The 20,093-nt window shown below is 45.2% G+C and overlaps 1 protein-coding gene across 6 annotated transcripts in view; it reads right to left on the bottom strand.

Moving 5' to 3' along the window:
* Positions 1 to 608: 608 nt before the first annotated feature.
* cdc42bpb (CDC42 binding protein kinase beta (DMPK-like)) overlaps positions 609 to 20,093 on the bottom strand; it is a 70,987-nt gene continuing 51,502 nt past the window's right edge. For 2 of the 6 annotated variants that reach the window (XM_035414289.1, XM_035414309.1), the window contains 18 exons: positions 19,950 to 20,029; positions 17,867 to 17,947; positions 17,618 to 17,695; positions 17,230 to 17,335; positions 16,728 to 16,864; positions 16,049 to 16,188; positions 15,806 to 15,887; positions 15,395 to 15,611; positions 13,217 to 13,279; positions 12,378 to 12,974; positions 11,619 to 11,716; positions 11,348 to 11,432; positions 10,638 to 10,758; positions 5,839 to 5,956; positions 5,309 to 5,503; positions 3,467 to 3,575; positions 2,734 to 2,804; positions 609 to 2,575 (listed from right to left, as the gene is read on the bottom strand). In XM_035414289.1, coding sequence (XP_035270180.1) covers positions 2,444 to 2,575; positions 2,734 to 2,804; positions 3,467 to 3,575; positions 5,309 to 5,503; positions 5,839 to 5,956; positions 10,638 to 10,758; positions 11,348 to 11,432; positions 11,619 to 11,716; positions 12,378 to 12,974; positions 13,217 to 13,279; positions 15,395 to 15,611; positions 15,806 to 15,887; positions 16,049 to 16,188; positions 16,728 to 16,864; positions 17,230 to 17,335; positions 17,618 to 17,695; positions 17,867 to 17,947; positions 19,950 to 20,029 — 2,510 coding nt within the window. In that variant the 3' untranslated portion in view covers positions 609 to 2,443. The remainder of the gene's footprint in view (positions 2,576 to 2,733; positions 2,805 to 3,466; positions 3,576 to 5,308; positions 5,504 to 5,838; positions 5,957 to 10,637; positions 10,759 to 11,347; positions 11,433 to 11,618; positions 11,717 to 12,377; positions 12,975 to 13,216; positions 13,280 to 15,394; positions 15,612 to 15,805; positions 15,888 to 16,048; positions 16,189 to 16,727; positions 16,865 to 17,229; positions 17,336 to 17,617; positions 17,696 to 17,866; positions 17,948 to 19,949; positions 20,030 to 20,093) is intronic. The other 4 variants (XM_035414338.1, XM_035414299.1, XM_035414318.1 and 1 more) reach the window with 2 other exon arrangements.

Raw genomic sequence — 20,093 nt, 5'->3', positions numbered from 1 at the left:
TGAAACTACAACACACCAAGACAATCACACGGTTGAAAAATGATTGGTTATAACTTATTTAGAATACAGGTTATGTGACTGCTTTTAGGAAAATAACTGAATATGGAAGAAGTGTAGTTGCTTGAATCAGTGTTGCTAGGCAAAGGCAGTCCAGTAGTAGAAAGAACTACAATGGAAACGGAATGGGAAATTATGGAAAACAGACTAAGAATCCTATTTGCTTACAAGGAAAATGAAAGAACTGATAAGAGGGTGACTAAAATTCCTGCATTTAAGTTGAACCCAAATAATTAATGTTACATTACACATGGTTCAATAAATTCCTCACGTCTGTGTAGCCTGCCTTCAAATAGTACTATGGCTGTCATTCCACCATAACTGTTCCCAATGGTGTAAAATACATTAGCACAGTAGCTCAGTAACTTGAAAATGCAGCACTCCCACCAGCTCTCCCTCTCCTGAGCACAGGGTGTTATTCCAACCCAGCATGACTAAATCCAGAACAAGGCTGGGCATTACGGCTTTTTGTGAAACCACTTAGTCAAGCAAATCAACCCGAGGGTATTGTCTGAGCTTTTTAAGAACAAAAATTACACAACATAAGGATGTTTAAAAACACAGCAACAAGTACCTCCCTCTTTTTTATTGTCTGTTCAAACATTTGCTCACAATTCAATAATTACAAAGATTTCACCTTTTGATTAAAAAAGCAGTAGTGTTTTGACAAATGAAGCCCCATCTTCAGAGGCTGAACAGAGAGAGGGGAAAAATAAAAATACAGATTACTGTGACAGGTATTAAGATGACACAAACTCAAAAGATTTTCTTAAACTAATAAAATGTGCAAGTTTGATACAGTGTTTCGGAGAAAACAACCACCATTTGTAGTATGTAGCTATTAGCTTGTAAAGTTAAGATACTGAAGTATAGATCTGATGTGGTACTGTTATATAAAATGGCACTGAAGGCACACTAGAGTGACAAAGTGGATATGCCAGCCAAGTCCTTAAATTACATGTGTCTGTACTGAAATATAGTCACAAACATCTGGATTGAATTTATAATACATGACAAAGAAAAATATACACAAAACAGTACCACCAGGTGGAAAGGTGGACAAATGGCTGCACAGTGCACAGCGGCTAGTCTGTGCTACGTCTTTCCTATGTAATTAATACATTAAAAACAGAAGAGAGATTGAGGGTGATGGTGAGTGGGGCCTCCATGCATGTCTACATAACAAACAAAAGCAGCAGCAGCAGCTTGTGGTGAGCTGTAATAAGCCCTATGAATAATCCTGTCTGTAGCGCCGTGTGACACTAGTTCTGTTTAAGCACTTGACGCAACGGGCAGCCTTACATCTACAGTAGGTTACTGCAAAGACTGAGACTAAAGTATGAATGTTACACAGCCTTACTGAGAACGATTGCTGAAAGTGCCCAAAAGGTGTAGCCGGACCCTAACCAAGCCATGTTTGACAAATCCTTCCTTTAACAACCCCTAACTGTCCCAGCATCACACAACTGGGAGAACACATGAGAGGAAGAAAGCTACCTTCACTGTCCTGGGAAAGGTCACTTTCTTTACGAATGCAGCTCTACACCAATACCCACTGTGACAAGTTAACATTTGCATATGTGTGCTATACATTTAAGAAGAAAATATGCCGCAAAATAGTATCTATGATTAGGGCATTTCATCGTCATTGTTATCATTATTTTTTTTTTGTATCCCTTAATCGATGATCCCAAGGTTAATTCAGCTCCTTGCAGCTCTATGCATACATTATGTATCAATGTAAAAAAGAAAGAAATCACTTGTGGGTAAAAGGATATTGAGAAATCCACTGAGCTCCAACAAACTTAAGATTTTACCCTGTAGCTATAACACCTCTTGGTTGCCTGAAAGGGGCACCGTTTCACAGACTGACCAAGTCTAAATCTGGCTCACTCTTAACAGCACAGCGTCAGTACGGTGTCCGTGGTTTGGCCACACCCCAAACTCCGGTCCCAGTCCCATCACACTAGCAGACTCACGGTCACATCCTGGCAGCTGCTTTTTCACAGCAAGAAATAAAAACAAAAACCTTTAAAAGCTTGTGAGGGTTAGGATTCTGTCTGTGATCCCCTCACTGCATTGTCCATCACTCAGTGAGCGAAGACTACAGACACAAAGGATAGAAAATGGCTGCCCATTGACAGTTCCACCATGGGCCTGGTTAGAGGGGGGGACTGGCATTTACGAATGACGGCACCGACCCCTGATTTAACATGAAGCAACACTCCTCAAGGTTAGAGAGCATAAAATTAAATTAGTGGGAAGGACCTAGGGGGTGGGGAGGACAACGGAAATCAGGGAGTCTGCTTGGCACTTTGCAGCAATAGAAGTTCAAGTTGCGTAGATGGGGGTGCGTGCTGTGCTCTCTGGGGCGGAGACGGGGGGGTCAGGCGTCGAAGGTGGTGTGGTCCAGCCCGTCCAGGGTCAGCTGGCTGCGATGGGGCGAGTTGGGGCTGGGGGGGCTGCTGGGGTTGGAGCTGTTGGAGGGGGTCGAGTGTTTGGTGGAGTCAGAGTCGGGCTGGAAGAGAAACAGGCAGGAGTCGAGAGGCGAACCATCACTAACTCCTTCTCATCATCACTGCGATCACCTTGCGGCCAGCGCATTGCATTGTTCAGTGTTGCACAACTGCAGCATTATCAGACTTTCCCAATGCCCAGAGAGGAGGAGGGCGTTACCTCTCTCTCAAAGTCCTGGTCAGGATCAGAGATATGGCGGGATGATACTGCGCCACTGAAGTCCCCGCCCCCTGCAGGGCAGAAACACACACACACACACACACACACACACACACACGCGCGCACACACGCGCACACACACACAGCAGCATTATCACCAGAGCTGTGCCACTGCCCTCACTGAACAAAAACGGCTGAATCCACCCAGCTCACTCACTGTAATATACAGCAGGCAATGAGCCTACAGGGATTACCACCAGCAGCAACCTTGGACTTTACAAAATAATTCATTCTTCTTTTAAAGTGAAAATCTTTCAGGTTAACTAGAAAAATCTATATTAGAAATCATAAGGTATCACTTCAACCTATTGTTATATACAACACCAGAAACCAAGTACATTAACTTAGATGCCACTCTTGATATTTTTATTTATTTTTATCATGTGCACAGGAAATGAGGCCAACATTTTTCATGACCTTTTAACTGAACAGATAACAATTAAAAGACATTTTGCTTATGTTGTTCCATTGTTTAAAAAAATTATTTGCCTGTTCTGCACATTGCTATTGCAATTCAATTACCTCTATTTGTGGCATGTACACATAATATGGGAGGACTTGGCAGTATTAAGAGCTGACTTTTTGTTTGATTATGAAAATTAAGTGCCAGTGTCTACTCTTTGCAACTACACCACTGATTACGCAACGTAATAAATCCCTACTTAGCACTCACCTGAGGCAGTGCGCGTGATGTAAGACTTGCTTCTCTGTTGCCGGGAGATACTGGAGACTGGGCGTGGCCTCTCTTTCACAGACTCATCCTGGGAAGATGGCAGCACGCTCTGTACCGACACGCAGAGACACACCGTGAGTTACAGGCCAAAAAAACACCACCTCAGACAGTCTCGACAGAGAGACGCGCACACTGCCAAGCACCCATAAGCCACGGTTCACAGATTCACCTCCCTCCGTCAAAATTCTCAGTTCCAACCAGGGTACGAGGAAGACAGATAGTCTATGAAAGACAGTGGATGCTGTTCAAGAATGTGTGCGTCATCACCTTCTTGTAAAAGACCGTGACCGTGCAAAATTATACCACATTTAAGAATAAATTAAATTATATTGTCAGGTGATAAATCTACAATGTGCTCCTTAAATATGTGCCAATAAGATTAAATAAGATTATACACACAAGCTTCAGCAAAATACACAGAAAGCCGGATGTGTAGTGGTGCACAGGCTCCCCCTGCTGGCAACTAGTGATTCAGCAGCCAGTTGTTCTGTCCTGAGCCTGATCTGCCATCAGAAGAATGGAATCTGTATCTGCCCTGTATTCAAATTTAAAGCACCCTAAATTATCACCTGAACTGGAAACACCTGAACTTAGGAAACTTCAAAAGGCATACGTACCTCTGTGAAGAACAGCCTGTCAATGCACTGTTCATTGAGTCATCACACTATGAAGCTCTACAGTGATTTAATCCACCAATCCAATGCAGACCCAAGGTATGCAGATCTCACTTTGTTCACAAAGTTTCACATCACTACACTTCTTAGTCAAGGCTGACAAACAAGGGTTCATTTTAAACACCTTGCTTGCCAAATACTGTGTACAAATTTGATTAGCAACGTGTCATATGCTCAAATGTTTAATGAACTGCCATTTCTCACCTAGAAAATTCTAGACAGAATTCAGCTGTGTTGTTCATGAACAAAAATCTACACTCACCCTAATAATGTACTTATGCCTACAAAAAATTTGATATTTACTCAATCTTCATTTTCCATTTCATCATTGCAATGAGAATACAAATACTGGTAAGCTTAGCAGCTTGGCTATTTCTGTCTAGCAAGTCATCAAAATATGTTGCAGTAGCAATGAACATATGTAAAGCAAGTTTCTAACTGAAAATGGCTGAAAAATGGACCAATACAGGAAACATGGCATACCTGTATTGAGATAAGGTTTTAAATAATTTCTCACCATTCTTTGGATGAGTGAAGATCACAAAGCCAGCTTTTTATTTGGAAAAAAAACTTGATATGAAATGCTGTGGCATGACTTAGCCAGATAGTATTAGCAGAATATAAACTGTACCACAGGACCAGTGAGATATATGGACTGCAACTGTCACAGGGCCGGAAAAGAACAGGAGTTCATAATTGAAACCAGTAGCTGAAACATTCATCTGCTAGCTACCATTACAGGATCTCTGTTTGTACAGGTGTTACAGCTGTATCTATCACTGCTGTAACGATGCCGGCAATTTATAGCACTTAAGTAAAGGGGGCTGTGCTGACCTCCCGCCTAACTAAAATACTAACCCATTCCTACCAGAAATAAATATTCTTTGCTTTTCAACTTGAATATACCCTAAGGTACAGGTTTAGGATTTTCCTGCACTTCACTGCTGTGAACACACATTAACAAATGTACACCAAACTGCCTAGCCCCTTTGATAGTTACACTACTAGACAGGAGAAAAAGGAACAGCACAAATGAGAGAGGTGGTCACAAAAAGAGAGGAGGCAGGCAAGAAGGAGGGAGGGGAGGAGTGAGGGAGTGCTAGCCTACCCTTCCTAAGGAGGAGGTGGAAGGAGAGGAGGAAGAGGAGGAGGAGACCTGAGGCAGGCTCTGCAGAGAGGAAGGCTCTTTCTGGAGATAGATTTCTGCAGAAATAGGACTCATGTGATAGACGTGCTCAAAGTTGGTTGGAGGAGATATCAAAGCATGGTGTCGGGAGGATGAGGGGGAAGGAATTTCACTCTGCTACGTCACCAGAGGAGAGAAAATACAACAAAGAGAAGAGAAAGTGAAGTGAGAGGTACTAGTTAAGTCTGAAAAAAGGGGGGGGGGAAAGACGAGAAAAGGGACAACCGAAAAGGGAAAAGTAACATCAAGGAGCTTGGACTGCAGTGCTGCTCTAGTGCCTAAGCATGCATTGAGAGAGCGCTAACTGTTCTGCCTTCCCTAGCACCTAACACCAGTTACAGAGCTCAGAACATCTGTCCTCGCTGTAGTAACTCCCAGAAGCCTCTAGGCCTACAGCCACCCTACAGAGCAGAGACACACTCCCTTCCCCAGCCCTGGCCAGCTGGTATTACCAGAGGCAGATCCATTAGGACCTGCATGCCGTCCCCTGGGCCCATGTGCGCCACGTGGTTGAAGTTGATTGGGTTGGAGATCATCTTGGACCGCAGCTCCGGGTCCCTCAGCATCTCCCTGTCAAGAGCAGAAATTAGGCCAAAGTTTGCAATGTGTTCAATTAATTTACACCATGTATCAGTAACTCATAGAATGCGTGTTAGTTGAATTGCAACGGGTTTGGCCAAAGTCAGTAACAGGGTTAGAGTAAAGCCGCGTTTCCACCGCAGGAACTATACCCCGGAACTAGGAACCTTTTGAGGAACTCAGTGCGTTTCCACCGCAGGAACTAGGGTCTAAATTTAGTTCTGGGGGCTTTGTTTTACCCCCCAAAACGTTCCTGCTCGGGGGGTAGTACTTTCCGAAAGTACAGGAACCTTTTGGGTGGAGCTTGCAGCGCTGAACATTTCTGATTGGTCGAGTACTTGTAGCATTTGTGTTGTATTTATTTTCCGCCATTACCCGCCATGTTTGAAAATATGCAGCGGCAAACCAATTTATTTTCATAATAACTTCAAATCAAACTTGTATGTTATGCGGCGCAGTAGCCTACTTTTGGTTATAGCCTGTCAACGTCTTGGAATTATAACGTGTGCTCTTCTGTTCTTTTCTTGCTTTAGTATTCGTTTTATAAAATGCTAAGCATTCGTGCTGGGACAGCATATTACGTAGGCTACCAAAACATTCAAACGGATTAATTCGGTTGCTGAATATTTTCTTCCGGATTTTCTTTGTTAGCCCGTTGTACTTGACTCAAAACGTTTGATACAGTTATGTGAGGTATGCGGTAGTTCTGCATAATTAACATTGGTGATACAGTACAAGCAAACTGGAAATCACCTTCCGCACTTTTTATCCGGGTAAAATAACAGGTTAATTCTAGTAATCTTCCCTTTAGCTTTTTCAGACTGCCGTAATTTTACTCAATTTTACTGCCATTTTTCAATTCCACGAAAAGACCAGGAAGACTATGGACTCATTTATGGTGCATGGTTCGCATCTGGAGGGCACACTTCGCTGCTCGGCTAGCAGTAACTTCGAAGGAAAGCAAACGGTGGCTGTACCACTACTAATTTACATTTTCACGCAAGTCCGAGTTTTCGTTCTATTCTTGTCATTTTGCGATTAGCCTATATGGAATTGACGACGAGAAAGTAATAAAACAGCTAATTGTTTACAACGTGTGCATGTTTTCTGCTGTTAATGAATGTGTTTGAGAGGATATATGAAAATCAATAAATACAAAAGTAACCATATATAGTCATTGTTGGTAACCCGTTGTATACAAGTGGAATAAACCCCTCCGGGCTGTCTCGGTTATTAGAAAATAATGTAGGCTACTTCGGTGGTAGTATGGGGTTACAGAAGAAATCATATGACAGATGGACCGACGACAACGTCAGTGGGCTAATTTGCCTAATCTTCGCGGTACTTTAGACCCCGGTGGAAACGCAGACAACCATTGGCTGAAGGAACCTTTTAGTTCCTGGTAAAGTAGTTCCTGGGACTGAAAGTTCCGGGTAATTTCGGTGGAAACGCGGCTTAAGTTAGTGCAAGTCAGTTACATAAGCCGCGTTTCCACCAAAATTACCCGGAACTTTCAGTCCCAGGAACTGCTTTACCAGGAACTAAAAGGTTCCTTCAGCCAATGGCTGTCTGCGTTTCCACCGGGGTCTAAAGTCCCGCGAAGATTAGGCAAATTAGCCCACTGACGTATGGAAAAGCGACGTTGTCGTCGGTCCATCTGTCATATGATTTTTTCTGTAACCCCATACTACCACCGAAGTAGCCTACATTATTTTCTAATAACCGGGACAGCCCGGAGGGGTTTATTCCACTTATATACAACGGGTTGCCAACAATGACTATATATGGTTACTTTTGTATTTATTGATTTTTATCGATTTAATCACATGGAATTGAAATATTCTTCTGCAGCCGTTTGGGCATATTTTACCGTTGTCAAGCAAAACTGTCGTTGGTAGTTGAACTTGGACCGTTATGCAACAAATAGGATATAACAGACCAATAGTCAGATTGTAACTGTTTTATATATCCTCTCAAACACATTCATTATGTTTTCATGCGAACATTCGCTTTCATGTTTTGACATCCGAAGCGACAGAATGCATTCACATTTCCAATATAACTGGCAACAACAGCAGAAAACATGCACACGTTGTAAACAATTTGCTGTTTGATTACTTTCTCATCGTCAATTCTATATAGGCTAATCGCAAAATGACAAGAATAGAACGAAAACTCGGACTTGCGTGAAATTTTAAATTAGTAGTGGTACAGCCACCGTTTGTTTTCCTTCGGAGTTACTGCTAGCCGAGCAGCGAAGTGTGCCCTCCAGATGCGAACCATGCACCATAAATTAGTCCATAGTCTTCCTGGTCTTTTTGTGAAATTGAAGAATGGCAGAGTAAAATTACGGCAGTCTGAAAAAGCTAAAGGTACTATTACTAGAATTAACCTGTTATTTTACCATGACAAAAAGTGCGGAAGGTGATTTCCAGTTTGCTTTTACTGTATCACCAATGTGAATTACGCAGAACTACCGCATACCTCACATAACTGTATCAAACGTTTTGATTCAATTACAATGGGCTAACAAAGAAAATCCGGAAGAAAATATTCAGCAACCGAATTAATCCGTTTGAATGTTTTAGTACGTAATATGCTGTCCCAGCACGAATGCTTAGCATTTTATAAAACGAATACTAAAGCAAGAAAAGAACAGAAGAGCACACGTTATAATTCCAAGACGTTGGCAGGCTATAACCAAAACTAGGCTACTGCGCCGCATAACATACAAGTTTGATTTGAAGTTATTATGAAAATAAATCGGGTTGCGCCGGCATATTTTCAAACATGGCGGGTAATGGCGGAAAATAAATACAACACAAGTGCTGCGAGTACTCGACCAATCAGAAATGTTCAGCGCTGCAAGCTCCACCCAAAAGGTTCCTGTACTTTCGGAAAGTACTACCCCCCGAGCAGGAACGTTTTGGGGGGTAAAACAAAGCCCCCAGAACTAAATTTAGACCCTAGTTCCTGCGGTGGAAACGCACTGAGTTCCTCAAAAGGTTCCTAGTTCCGGGGTATAGTTCCTGCGGTGGAAACGCGGCTATAGTATCTGAGTTAACAGGGTGAGATTAAGCTGGTCTAAGTAGGTGACAGGGTATCTAAGTGACAGGGTGAAAATAACATGTGTAAGTCAGTAACAGTGAGTGTATGTAGGTGACAGGGTAACTAAAGCCGCGTTTCCACCGCAGGAACTATACCCCGGAACTAGGAACCTTTTGAGGAACTCAGTGCGTTTCCACCGCAGGAACTAGGGTCTAAATTTAGTTCTGGGGGCTTTGTTTTACCCCCCAAAACGTTCCTGCTCGGGGGGTAGTACTTTCCGAAAGTACAGGAACCTTTTGGGTGGAGCTTGCAGCGCTGAACATTTCTGATTGGTCGAGTACTCGTAGCATTTGTGTTGTATTTATTTTCCGCCATTACCCGCCATGTTTGAAAATATGCAGCGGCAAACCAATTTATTTTCATAATAACAAATCAAACTTGTATGTTATGCGGCGCAGTAGCCTACTTTTGGTTATAGCCTGTCAACGTCTTGGAATTATAACGTGTGCTCTTCTGTTCTTTTCTTGCTTTAGTATTCGTTTTATAAAATGCTAAGCATTCGTGCTGGGACAGCATATTACGTAGGCTACCAAAACATTCAAACGGATTAATTCGGTTGCTGAATATTTTCTTCCGGATTTTCTTTGTTAGCCCGTTGTAATTGACTCAAAACGTTTGATACAGTTATGTGAGGTATGCGGTAGTTCTGCATAATTAACATTGGTGATCCAGTACAAGCAAACTGGAAATCACCTTCCGCACTTTTTATCCGGGTAAAATAACAGGTTAATTCTAGTAATCTTCCCTTTAGCTTTTTCAGACTGCCGTAATTTTACTCAGTTTTACTGCCATTTTTCAATTCCACGAAAAGACCAGGAAGACTATGGACTCATTTATGGTGCATGGTTCGCATCTGGAGGGCACACTTCGCTGCTCGGCTAGCAGTAACTTCGAAGGAAAGCAAACGGTGGCTGTACCACTACTAATTTACATTTTCACGCAAGTCCGAGTTTTCGTTCTATTCTTGTAATTTTGCGATTAGCCTATATGGAATTGACGACGAGAAAGTAATAAAACAGCAAATTGTTTACAACGTGTGCATGTTTTCTGCTGTTAATGAATGTGTTTGAGAGGATATATGAAAATCAATAAATACAAAAGTAACCATATATAGTCATTGTTGGTAACCCGTTGTATATAAGTGGAATAAACCCCTCCGGGCTGTCCCGGTTATTAGAAAATAATGTAGGCTACTTCGGTGGTAGTATGGGGTTACAGAAGAAATCATATGACAGATGGACCGACGACAACGTCAGTGGGATAATTTGCCTAATCTTCGCGGTACTTTAGACCCCGGTGGAAACGCAGACAACCATTGGCTGAAGGAACCTTTTAGTTCCTGGTAAAGTAGTTCCTGGGACTGAAAGTTCCGGGTAATTTTGGTGGAAACGCGGCTTAAGTAACAGGGCGAGAATACCATGTGTAAGTCAGTAACAGAGTGAGTGTATGTAGGTGACAGGGTAACTAAGTAACAGGGTGAGAACGCCATGTGTAAGTCAGTAACAGAGTGAGTGTAAGCGAGTGTAAGTCAGTTTAAGTCGGTAACAGCGTGACTACTGATCACCTCCTCTGCTGGAGCCGCTCCTCCTCGGGCACTTTGAAGAGGAACTTCCTCTTGCTGCGGGTCCTCACCATCAGCTTCTTGCTGTTGTCAGACGTTTCGGGGACTGCCAGGTCAGAGCTCTCTGCAGAGAGAAGGAACAGTGTTCCAGTCAGGCCCTGAAATCTTCTCGACCAGGCACGCAGGACGCCATCACATCATTTAAACACCAAGCAGCAATTTTCTACAGTAATCCCTTGCTGGGAAAATTACTCCTATCACTTAGATGTTTGAATCTTACAATAGTTCAATTCAATTCAATAAACTTAATTTATCCCCGAGGGGCAATTCATTTCTGGGCATATCAGCCCAACCAGATTGCTACGAGAGCAGCGCCTGGTGCCCGGTACAGGAAATAGAGTGAGGATCATCCCCTGTACACCCCGGGATATTTTCTAATTAAATGGTACAGGATCACTACAAAACTTTTCATCCAATAGGTACACTAAGTGCATGGCGAATAACCCCCTCTGCTTTATGAAGCTGTATGCACAGTGCTGCTTCAGTGTGTGAAAGGAGTGTGCTGCCGCAGGCGATCTGGTTTAACAGAATAAAACACGTCTCTGAATGCAGCATCAGCCTCATCTGGGCGGATAATGTGACGCAGTGAGCAGCCAGTCAGTGGAAGAGCAGCCGGTGTCCAGGAGACCGAAGTGAGAGAGCAGGGGAGGCACCTGAGGAGCTGCTGCTGAAGTAGATGAGGCGAGGCTGCTCTGAGCCGAGCAGGTTAAGACTGCCCTCCACATTCAGAGGACGGATCTGAGGGAGAGGAAACGGAGACAGGTTAGGAACACACACACACACACACACACACACACACAGACACACACACACACACACACACACACAAACGCGCACACACACACACACACACACACACACACACACACAGGAAACACGCCTGTTTTATATGTCGATAGTCTGCGCTCGATGCTTAGTGCCCACCTTTCTAAGGGAAATGGTCTGGACCCACTCGGTGGTGTTGACGTCAAAGACGTCAATACCGTAGTCACTGTAGACGGTCAGATAGGAAGGGTTTGAGCCTGAAAGGGGACAGGGAAATCACAGTGAGTGAGGTTGATATTGAAGTAAATGCTTGGCTACCAACAAAATAGAATTTAGAAAGAAAACACCAAATGGTACAATCCTAATCCTTATACTAAATGACCTGCTGTTCCTATGAGAACACTTTTGTAAACTAGCTGACTCAGAGAAAGACATCACATATCTGAATGAACAATACCCATAAACAAGATAGAAAGCACCACCATTTTGCTTTCAGATTTAAAATATTCAGTGCTAATGTTCTCTCATACTGCCTTATGAGTATATGTAATATTGCAGTAATTTCTATATGAAACATTTTCAGTAAAAACATGTGTGGCATCACACAAATGAAGCACCATTTAATATAAAATTTGTAGTGTGCTCTCCAACCTGCCTCTCTGTGCTTCCAGACCTACCTCTAGCTTTATTAAGTGAACGAATTCAGCACATGCACATCCTGTCTGCCTCAGATCTCTGCCTTCTCTGCATGCTGTAAAGCACTGCGAGCCTGACGCTGGAGCAGCAAAGCTGAGCAAACTCAAGCCCTGCGTTAGCGATTTAAACAGCAGCGCATTCCCCCGACACGCTCCCCCATCCCCAGAGCCCGAAAAAGAGGCGCGCCCGGGCGCAGAGGTAGGGAGAAAGGGGTTCGCGTACTGCAGGCGATGGGGCTGGCAGGCCACATGAGCTCCTGGGTGCGGGAGCGCCGGCCCTGCTGGTCCACGTACACGCCCAGCTGGCTGAAGCAGAGCAGGTGCTCCTCGGCCCCCACCTCCATGGCGTGCAGGGCGTCCAGCGGCTGCTGGCTCAGGAAGGACAGCGAGGGGTCCGAGGGGCTGACCAGGCTGACGGGGGACGAGTCGCCCAGCAGGCTGAGCAGGGCGAAGCCGGACGGGTAGCCCACGCACAGCCGGTCCCGCACCATGCCCAGCCACTGCGCCACGCCCGGCGCCTGCACCTCCCACAGCCTCTTGTGGTGCGGCTTGGTGCGGGTGATCTCGTAGCACAGCACCTGCCGCTTGACGGCGGCCAGGAGGCAGGGGGGCCCGCCGGGGCGCAGGCTGCCCGTGGTCAGGGCCTGGCAGCCCTTAGTGTCCGGCAGCTTGATGTCGAAGCTGCCCTCGGCCCCGTCCAGCGCCCCCCAGGGGTGGAGGTGCACGTGGCGGTTGCGGCCGCACAGCAGCACCACGATCTTCTCTTTGGGGATGAGCTCTATCTGATGCACCTTCTTACAGTCTGCCGCTCGCACGATCACTGCAGACACACAAGAGCACTCACTACATACACACTCATTACATACACACATTACCCTTTTACTTGGGCTTTCCTTCTCATTAACTGCGAGTGAGAGAAAATATATAAAATATAATACATCCCACACAGGGAATTAATTCAATGTCAAGAAACATTTGGCTAAAAAGCATTATCTTTACAACTTAAAAAATGCCATCAGACTGTACTGAAGTACTATGTACTGACACAGACTTGACACTCACCATCTCTAGTGACTTCCACCACATACAGTCCTTCCTCGGTGCCCAGGGCTATGCGCTCCCGGTCTGTGGGGACAGTGCAGAGAGACATTAGCGCGGCGCCGCTAAAGAGACAGCCTCCCGTGCTGACTGAGGTGGAAGAGTGGAGCTGCATCACTGCCACACAGTGATTCTGTAAGGGGATGGGAGACAGGTACAGCTCCCCTGCAGCACTAATGAAATCCCAGAAAGGTTAAGCTGCCAGGTTTAACTTAAACTTAAAAGTTAAGTGACTTTACCCCCTTCATCTGCAACTTTGAATTCTGGATATTATTTTTGGATGGTATGCAGGAAACAAAATAATTAATAAATATAAACTCACAAATACAGTGAGCAATGGTGTTATCTAGGATAAGGAGCTCGGATACATGCGCTACTGTGCTGAGAGCAGAGAGCGTCACCACCCTCACACCTTGAACTGTGACCATTTTAAATGAAACCAGCAGGCAACTTAAGATGGACGTCCAGGTGCTTTAAACCAGAGTTCAGAATAATTTAACTGAGCTGTGATGGCAATAGCTGTACTGAAAGTCAAGCAGCTGTAGCCTGTTTACAGCTTCTCAGGTTACTGTATAGTGTGGCACTCTGATAACAGCGAGCGGCTCCCTCGCCTTGCTGGGTAATAATCACAGAACTGCTTCTGCTGGATGTCTGTGGTCCTCGCCTGACTGCCAGTGAATTTCTAATCTCATCAAGCGCTGCGATGAATTTGAATTGTACTTTTTATTCAAAGTGATTGCATTACTTTAATGAGACCCAGGCTCAGCCCTGAAAGAAACAACCGTGGTTTGTAACTGAATTTATGCTATGCTTAAAAATAACAGGACTATAATGCAATGGATTAAATGGCAAACATGAAACTGTACAAATGACCAAGATAAATATGGTCGACGCACAGTATCCATAAATATAATCTTAAATCTAATTACAATTGTTAGAAAGTAACAACAGTTTTAATTGGTTCCTTAAGCAGCACAAAATTATATTATTATTTTTGTTGGACACAATTTCTAGATTTGGGTCTCAGGGAATGTTTCCTAGATTGCTAAATTTTTCCCACATGTGGTAGGGGCTCCAGACCTTCGGTATTTAAGGTATTTAAACAGATTTCCCTCCAAATATGGCTAATAAGGGCCACTACTTTATTACACACTCAGAAGGCTCACGTGCATGAAAGAGTAAAACAATTTGTGTCTCTCAAAACTGAAGCAAAACAAGCTTCCTTATCTGAGTCATAAACATGTCATTCTCCCAGGTTGCCCTTTCAAAATTCTGATCCATTGATATTTTCTGTTTAAAAAGGAAATGCATTGTTGTAAGTCCCTCGGACTAAGAACAACTGCTACATTCCAAAATGAGGAAAAGGTTACTTAAACTAAATTAAAATATGTAACAGATTAAACCACATATACAGAACACATTCTGCAAGAATTACTTCTTGGTTGCCAAAACCTCGTAAGACTCAACAGGAAGCCTTCTTCCTGGAACCATAAAAGCCAAGGCAAAAATACTAATCACCAGGGTATAAATGAATGTCGTTTTATAAAGCCAAAGGAAAAAAAAAAAGAAAAAAAAAAGTATTTGTAAAAACACAGTCACTCTTCCTTTCACTGCTGGTCACAATACATTTCATATTTGAATTTATCTCCGCACAAGATACTGAATGCAATTCTTTGGCTGGAAAATGCTTTATATTTATGGTTTGTCATGGGTATGTAAGGAAAAGTTTTGAGGCCACTGTATGTGTCATCAGGGCTGCAGGCTCTCTGGAGCACAGTGAAACCTGTAGAGTAATATTTTATGCACATATTCCTCACACAGCAACCAGCCAGCTGAACAAACCACCTAAAACCTTTTTGTAGTTTATTTAACAAACTTATTTCCACTTCCACACACACAGAAATTTATTTTAGGTCAATGACATTTGGGCTACGTATTTGGTTGTGTGGCTATCTTACGGGTACACTGCATATAAGGCAGAGTTTTGGCATTGTTCTAGTGAAGGCAGGGCGCTCTTACGCCTACGCCTATGACCGCTAGAACAATAGCGGGAAGTGAACGGCAAAGTGCCAGGGCAGAAGCTGGGCACTCTCTGGCTGGCACAGGGACAGACCTCTCCCCGCCGCGCGGAGAAGCCCTTACCCACGATGGCGGCCGACAGCGTGGACTTGATGGCGGGCAGGCTGCTGTCGTAGGCCTCCTGCAGAACGTGCACCACGTGGTTCCTCAGCTTGTTCTTCGTCAGGATGTTCTGCAGGCCCTCCAGGATGCCCACCCACTTTCTCTTCTCCGCCTCGCTCTCGGCCAGCACCAGCAGGGACACGGTGCGCGCCGGCGAGCTCAGCAAGGATGAGGTCACCTGGGACGCGTCACAGGGAGGAGAGAGTCAGGACAGCCGAGCCCACACAAGGGAAAAAGGCCATTTCCTTCACACTGGCTACTCCACCGTGTGGCTCCATTCAGATACAAACTGAACTGCCAGAAACGCTGCTGCTGCTGAAAAGCCAGAATTGCTACCACATCATCATCACCAGACCTCAGGGGCCAACTTACTCTGAATATACAGGGGACGTCTTTGCGAGTGGCGTGGATCACGTCTGACGCCAGGACCGAGCTCACAGAAAACTCCTCGTCTCTGCAGAAAACACACAGAAACACAGCCGGTGTAAGAGCTCTCTGACCTACGACTACCATTCCATGGGAACCTACATGTAAGACCTATGTATTCACATCATGACTGCAATTAACCATGAGCTGCTTCAACAGGCTTTAGCAGAAAGAGCGCGTGGGGCTCACCTGAGGTCCAGCACCTGGCTGGCCACGACCCCCGGCTGAGTGGACTTCCCCTCGGGTACATCGTACAGGAAGAGCTTGCAGTCACACACCACTGCGTAGGCCCGCTGCCAGCCCTTCTTCACCCCCGTGGGCTTTGGAATCTGAAACACAAGAGGAACACGGTTCTCAAATACATTGCATTAGACTGGAAAACATCTGCAATGAAACCTAATAAGGAAAGAGTGCTTTAAAGGGAAAAAGTCACAAATTCAAGGTATGTTCAAACAAGCAGAGCACTAACATGGCTTACTTACACAATCCAGAAATAGCCACTTTTTCCAGAGTTAAACATAAACACAAGCACACTTGTGAGCTAATAAACAAACTGTCATCCAAGTGCTGCATATAAAGGGCCACAAAGAAACCCAAATGCATTCTTCCCCTTGAGCTCAATGTGAAACAAGATCCGTTCTTTCCATTTCGTGATGGGTACAGTCTACAGGCTACGGTTTCCTGTATGGCGGAAAACTCTCTGCAGCAGAACACCCTTTGATGACATCACAGAGCAAGTCCTCCTGGGAATTGCGGTGCGGAAGCAGGCAGCCTCATTAAATATATGTCAATGAGGATAAAACACAGAGGATTCCTCAGCGTAGTGCACAGCTACACACGCATACAACACGGAGGTGTCGATGCTCACCCTGACAAATCCTTTGTATGCCGTCCCGATGCCCCTCTGCACATCGATGCCCAGGGGCCTCTTGGCCTGCTCCGGGGGGATGGGGCACACCAGGGGCGCGTTGTCCTTACAGGACACATGGCAGATGAAGGAGCACACTGAGAGGAAAAGGCAGTCAGCTCACACAGGGTTCCCCAAAAAAATGCTAACATCACTACTTTTTTAACACAATGCTGCATTCAGTAATACTGCCATCAGTATTTTAAATATAATTTAGTCATCCTTTTTTCTGTTTCTAAAGCTTTGTGAATTATTCCCATTATCCCAGATATGGAACCACAATTACCATGACCAGCACTGATGAAGAGGGAAACCTGAAAACCAGCCTAGTGCTGAGCTAATGACAGACTGTTCCTTCTGAACTTCTCAAATTTATCCACATGCATCTACATGCATCTCCCAGCTGAGAGAATCCTATGTAAATCTGCGAGTGCTTTGAGCGAGGCCTCTGGAGCAGACTCACCTTCACAGGCGTAGCCCTGGCGGATGAGGCCCACCATCAGGGAGGTACAGTGGGTGCACTGGGTGGGGCTGGAGAATGTCTTTATGCTCAGCTGGTGAGCCTTGGGCTGGAGGCACAGACAAGGCCGTTAAAAAACAGAGAATACCAAAGTGCGGGAATTCACAGATAAAGAGCAGATAGATATCACTGCCCAGGCCGAGCAGCACTGTGAAAGACAGGGCAGCGCCACATGGGACTCTGCAGCGTGGAGAAAAGACACGGCACTGTGTAAGCAGGCGTACGCCGCTGCCGCCTACAGCGGTTCCCGCCCGCATCTGGGGCCACACAGAGGCTACTGATGGACGCTGATGGACAATGGCGACGGCCCGTGACGAGGACGCAGGCGTACCTTTGGCGCCATCAGCAGCGATGACTGATACACGGGGGAGGCGGCAACAGGGGCAGCTGGCGGGGGCTTGACTGGCTCCTGTGTGAGAGAACAGACCCCGATACAATGAGCGCAGCTGCAGGGCCATGCCAACGCTCAGAAAGCTCAACCGCTGATGAGGTAGAGCGGCGGGCAGGAAGCGTTTGGACAGAGGGACTCGATAGGGAGCTGCAATGTCACACGGTGAGGCACGACGCATCTGACACTCACGTCCTGGTCCGCGGCCACCGAGGAGGAAGAGGGGACGTCGGCCTTCTGGGCTGTGGAATCGAGCTCGCCGATGGAGCTGGGCTGGAGGGGAGAGACGGACGCTGTGAGGCGGAGGAGACTGCAGCGTTTTGAGCGCCGGCCAACACAAACCGGACCGCCGTTTCTGACGTGACCGAGGCAGACAGCTAATGCTAGCAAAAGCTGGCCTGAAGATGCCAGTGGTAGATCTTGCTATTGCCTCATTTTATCAACAGGGAGCATCGGTTAGCTCACTTCTGTTGATACAGCATCAAAAATAACAACACGCGCGAGCAGTACAGCACAAGCACAAAGGGGAGGGACAGCACTGATGGGCGTGAGAAAGATCAGTGTGCCAGATTTTCAGCCTGTGAAGTCAGCCCTCTAAGAAAAGAGGACGTCGTGTATCACCATAACTATGACTGTCGTACTTCTGAAAACATGTAGAGCACAATTAATGGAGGGTGCACCCAGAAAGCAATATGCTACTTCTGACAGTGCAACTTACCTGAATTAATACCATGAATATTCTCAGATATCATTTCAATGCTTTGTTAGAATTTGAACACTTTACAAAAAAAGAAGTCCTTCTATCTGGAGCAAAAAAATGGTTCTGCTACACACCAACCTGAGAATATTAATCTAACCAGTCTTTCACTGGTATTTTCCTCACTAAGAAGGTTGTGTCAACAAATATTCTAAATTAATTTGCTTTATTTGCCATGATAAATACTTATATCATACAACGAGTATTAGTCATTAAGTAAGCGCTACCATAATTGGTCAACACTAAGGGCCAGGGCAGTAATTAATGCATGTTAGCTGTTAGTAAAGTGCAACTTGATACAGAATTGTAAAGATATTCTTAGGGGTTAATGGCCAGAGGTACTTACAGCAAATACAGCCAGTGGCGCTAGCGAAACCACCCAACTCACTATTCTACCCAATAGCGGCTAAAGATCACTGCGCCAGTCCGGCGGGAGGAGGGGGTATGGGGAGCGGACAACAGATTATTCTGTCAGGGATAACACTACAGAATGTGGTGGGAGGGGTAACTGCAAGAGGAGGGGCTCCGTTTAGCCAACTTACTTCATCCCAAAACGCTAGCAGAGAGGACGCAGACGAAGAAGAGACAGAGTCCTTTTTTGGTAACAGATGCGAGGGACAAAAATAAAATCATGTTGCTTTGCGTGACTTTTTAAACTCGAGTAAAACAGAACACTGGAGCAGAAGGAAGTCAGGGACAGAAGATGCAGTCAGACTGATGCTCATAACAGGCCACTGCAGTAGAGTCCAGAGGGACCGAAGCAGCACTCACAACCTCTTATCTGTTCCAGGTGAACCTCCGGGGAGCAAATCAAATTCATGGAGGCCTTCATTAAAGGAGGTTATAAAAAGAAATGGCTCCAAACTTATCGGTAGAACTACTTAACGTCGCAGGGGCTGGAAAACCTTGAACATGAGAACAACTTAAATGAGTCCCGTCTAAGGCTCAGAGCAGACCAATCCCGTTTTCCCATGATGCAATCCGCCTGCAGACCGATTGCCCAGCCTTGCCTTGCCTTCCCATTACAGGCAAACAACTTACAAACCAGTAAATATTATTTATGAGAAAGGGAAACGGTTAGCAGTTCAGACACAAAACCAGCTGCGCATGTGATGTTCTTCTGAACTGTGGTTACGAATGCTTAACCTAAGAGAGCTCACCAGAAACCGCTCCCAAACTGTGCTTTTGACAGCATCTGAGAGTAACTCTGATAGAACCCTTGGGAGCGAGTGCGCATATGCAGATACCAGCTTAAAGGCCGAAAGGGGAAGGGCACAGAAGCCTGGTGATATAGATTCTGGAGCACATTCACTTTGATCTCGCACATAATATGCACGTCAGGGGAACTGCCGGTACTGCAAGAACCTCTCCGTTCTCAAAACACGATGCGATGCATCGAGTAACCCCAATTATCCTAATTAGCCATGCCTCTCAGAAGGAAGTACATGCAAATGTGGGAATGATTAGGCTGTGTGAGAAAGCAAGGGAGGAAAGAAATAGGGATGAAATCAGACTTACTCTGAAAGTGAGGTCGTGGGCAAGCGGGGAGGTGTTGAAGTACTCAAAAATGGAGTCCTGGAAGTCCGGGAGCTTTAAACCTACATGTGAAAACAGAGCGGTTATGACAGCGCTGCCACCTGAAAAAATCACAGCCATTCATTC

Source organism: Anguilla anguilla, chromosome 1, assembly GCF_013347855.1.
Source record: "Anguilla anguilla isolate fAngAng1 chromosome 1, fAngAng1.pri, whole genome shotgun sequence".
NCBI lineage: Eukaryota > Metazoa > Chordata > Actinopteri > Anguilliformes > Anguillidae > Anguilla > Anguilla anguilla.
The sequence above is the reverse complement of the archived record's forward strand: the minus strand, read 5'-3'. Positions and strand labels throughout refer to the sequence as shown.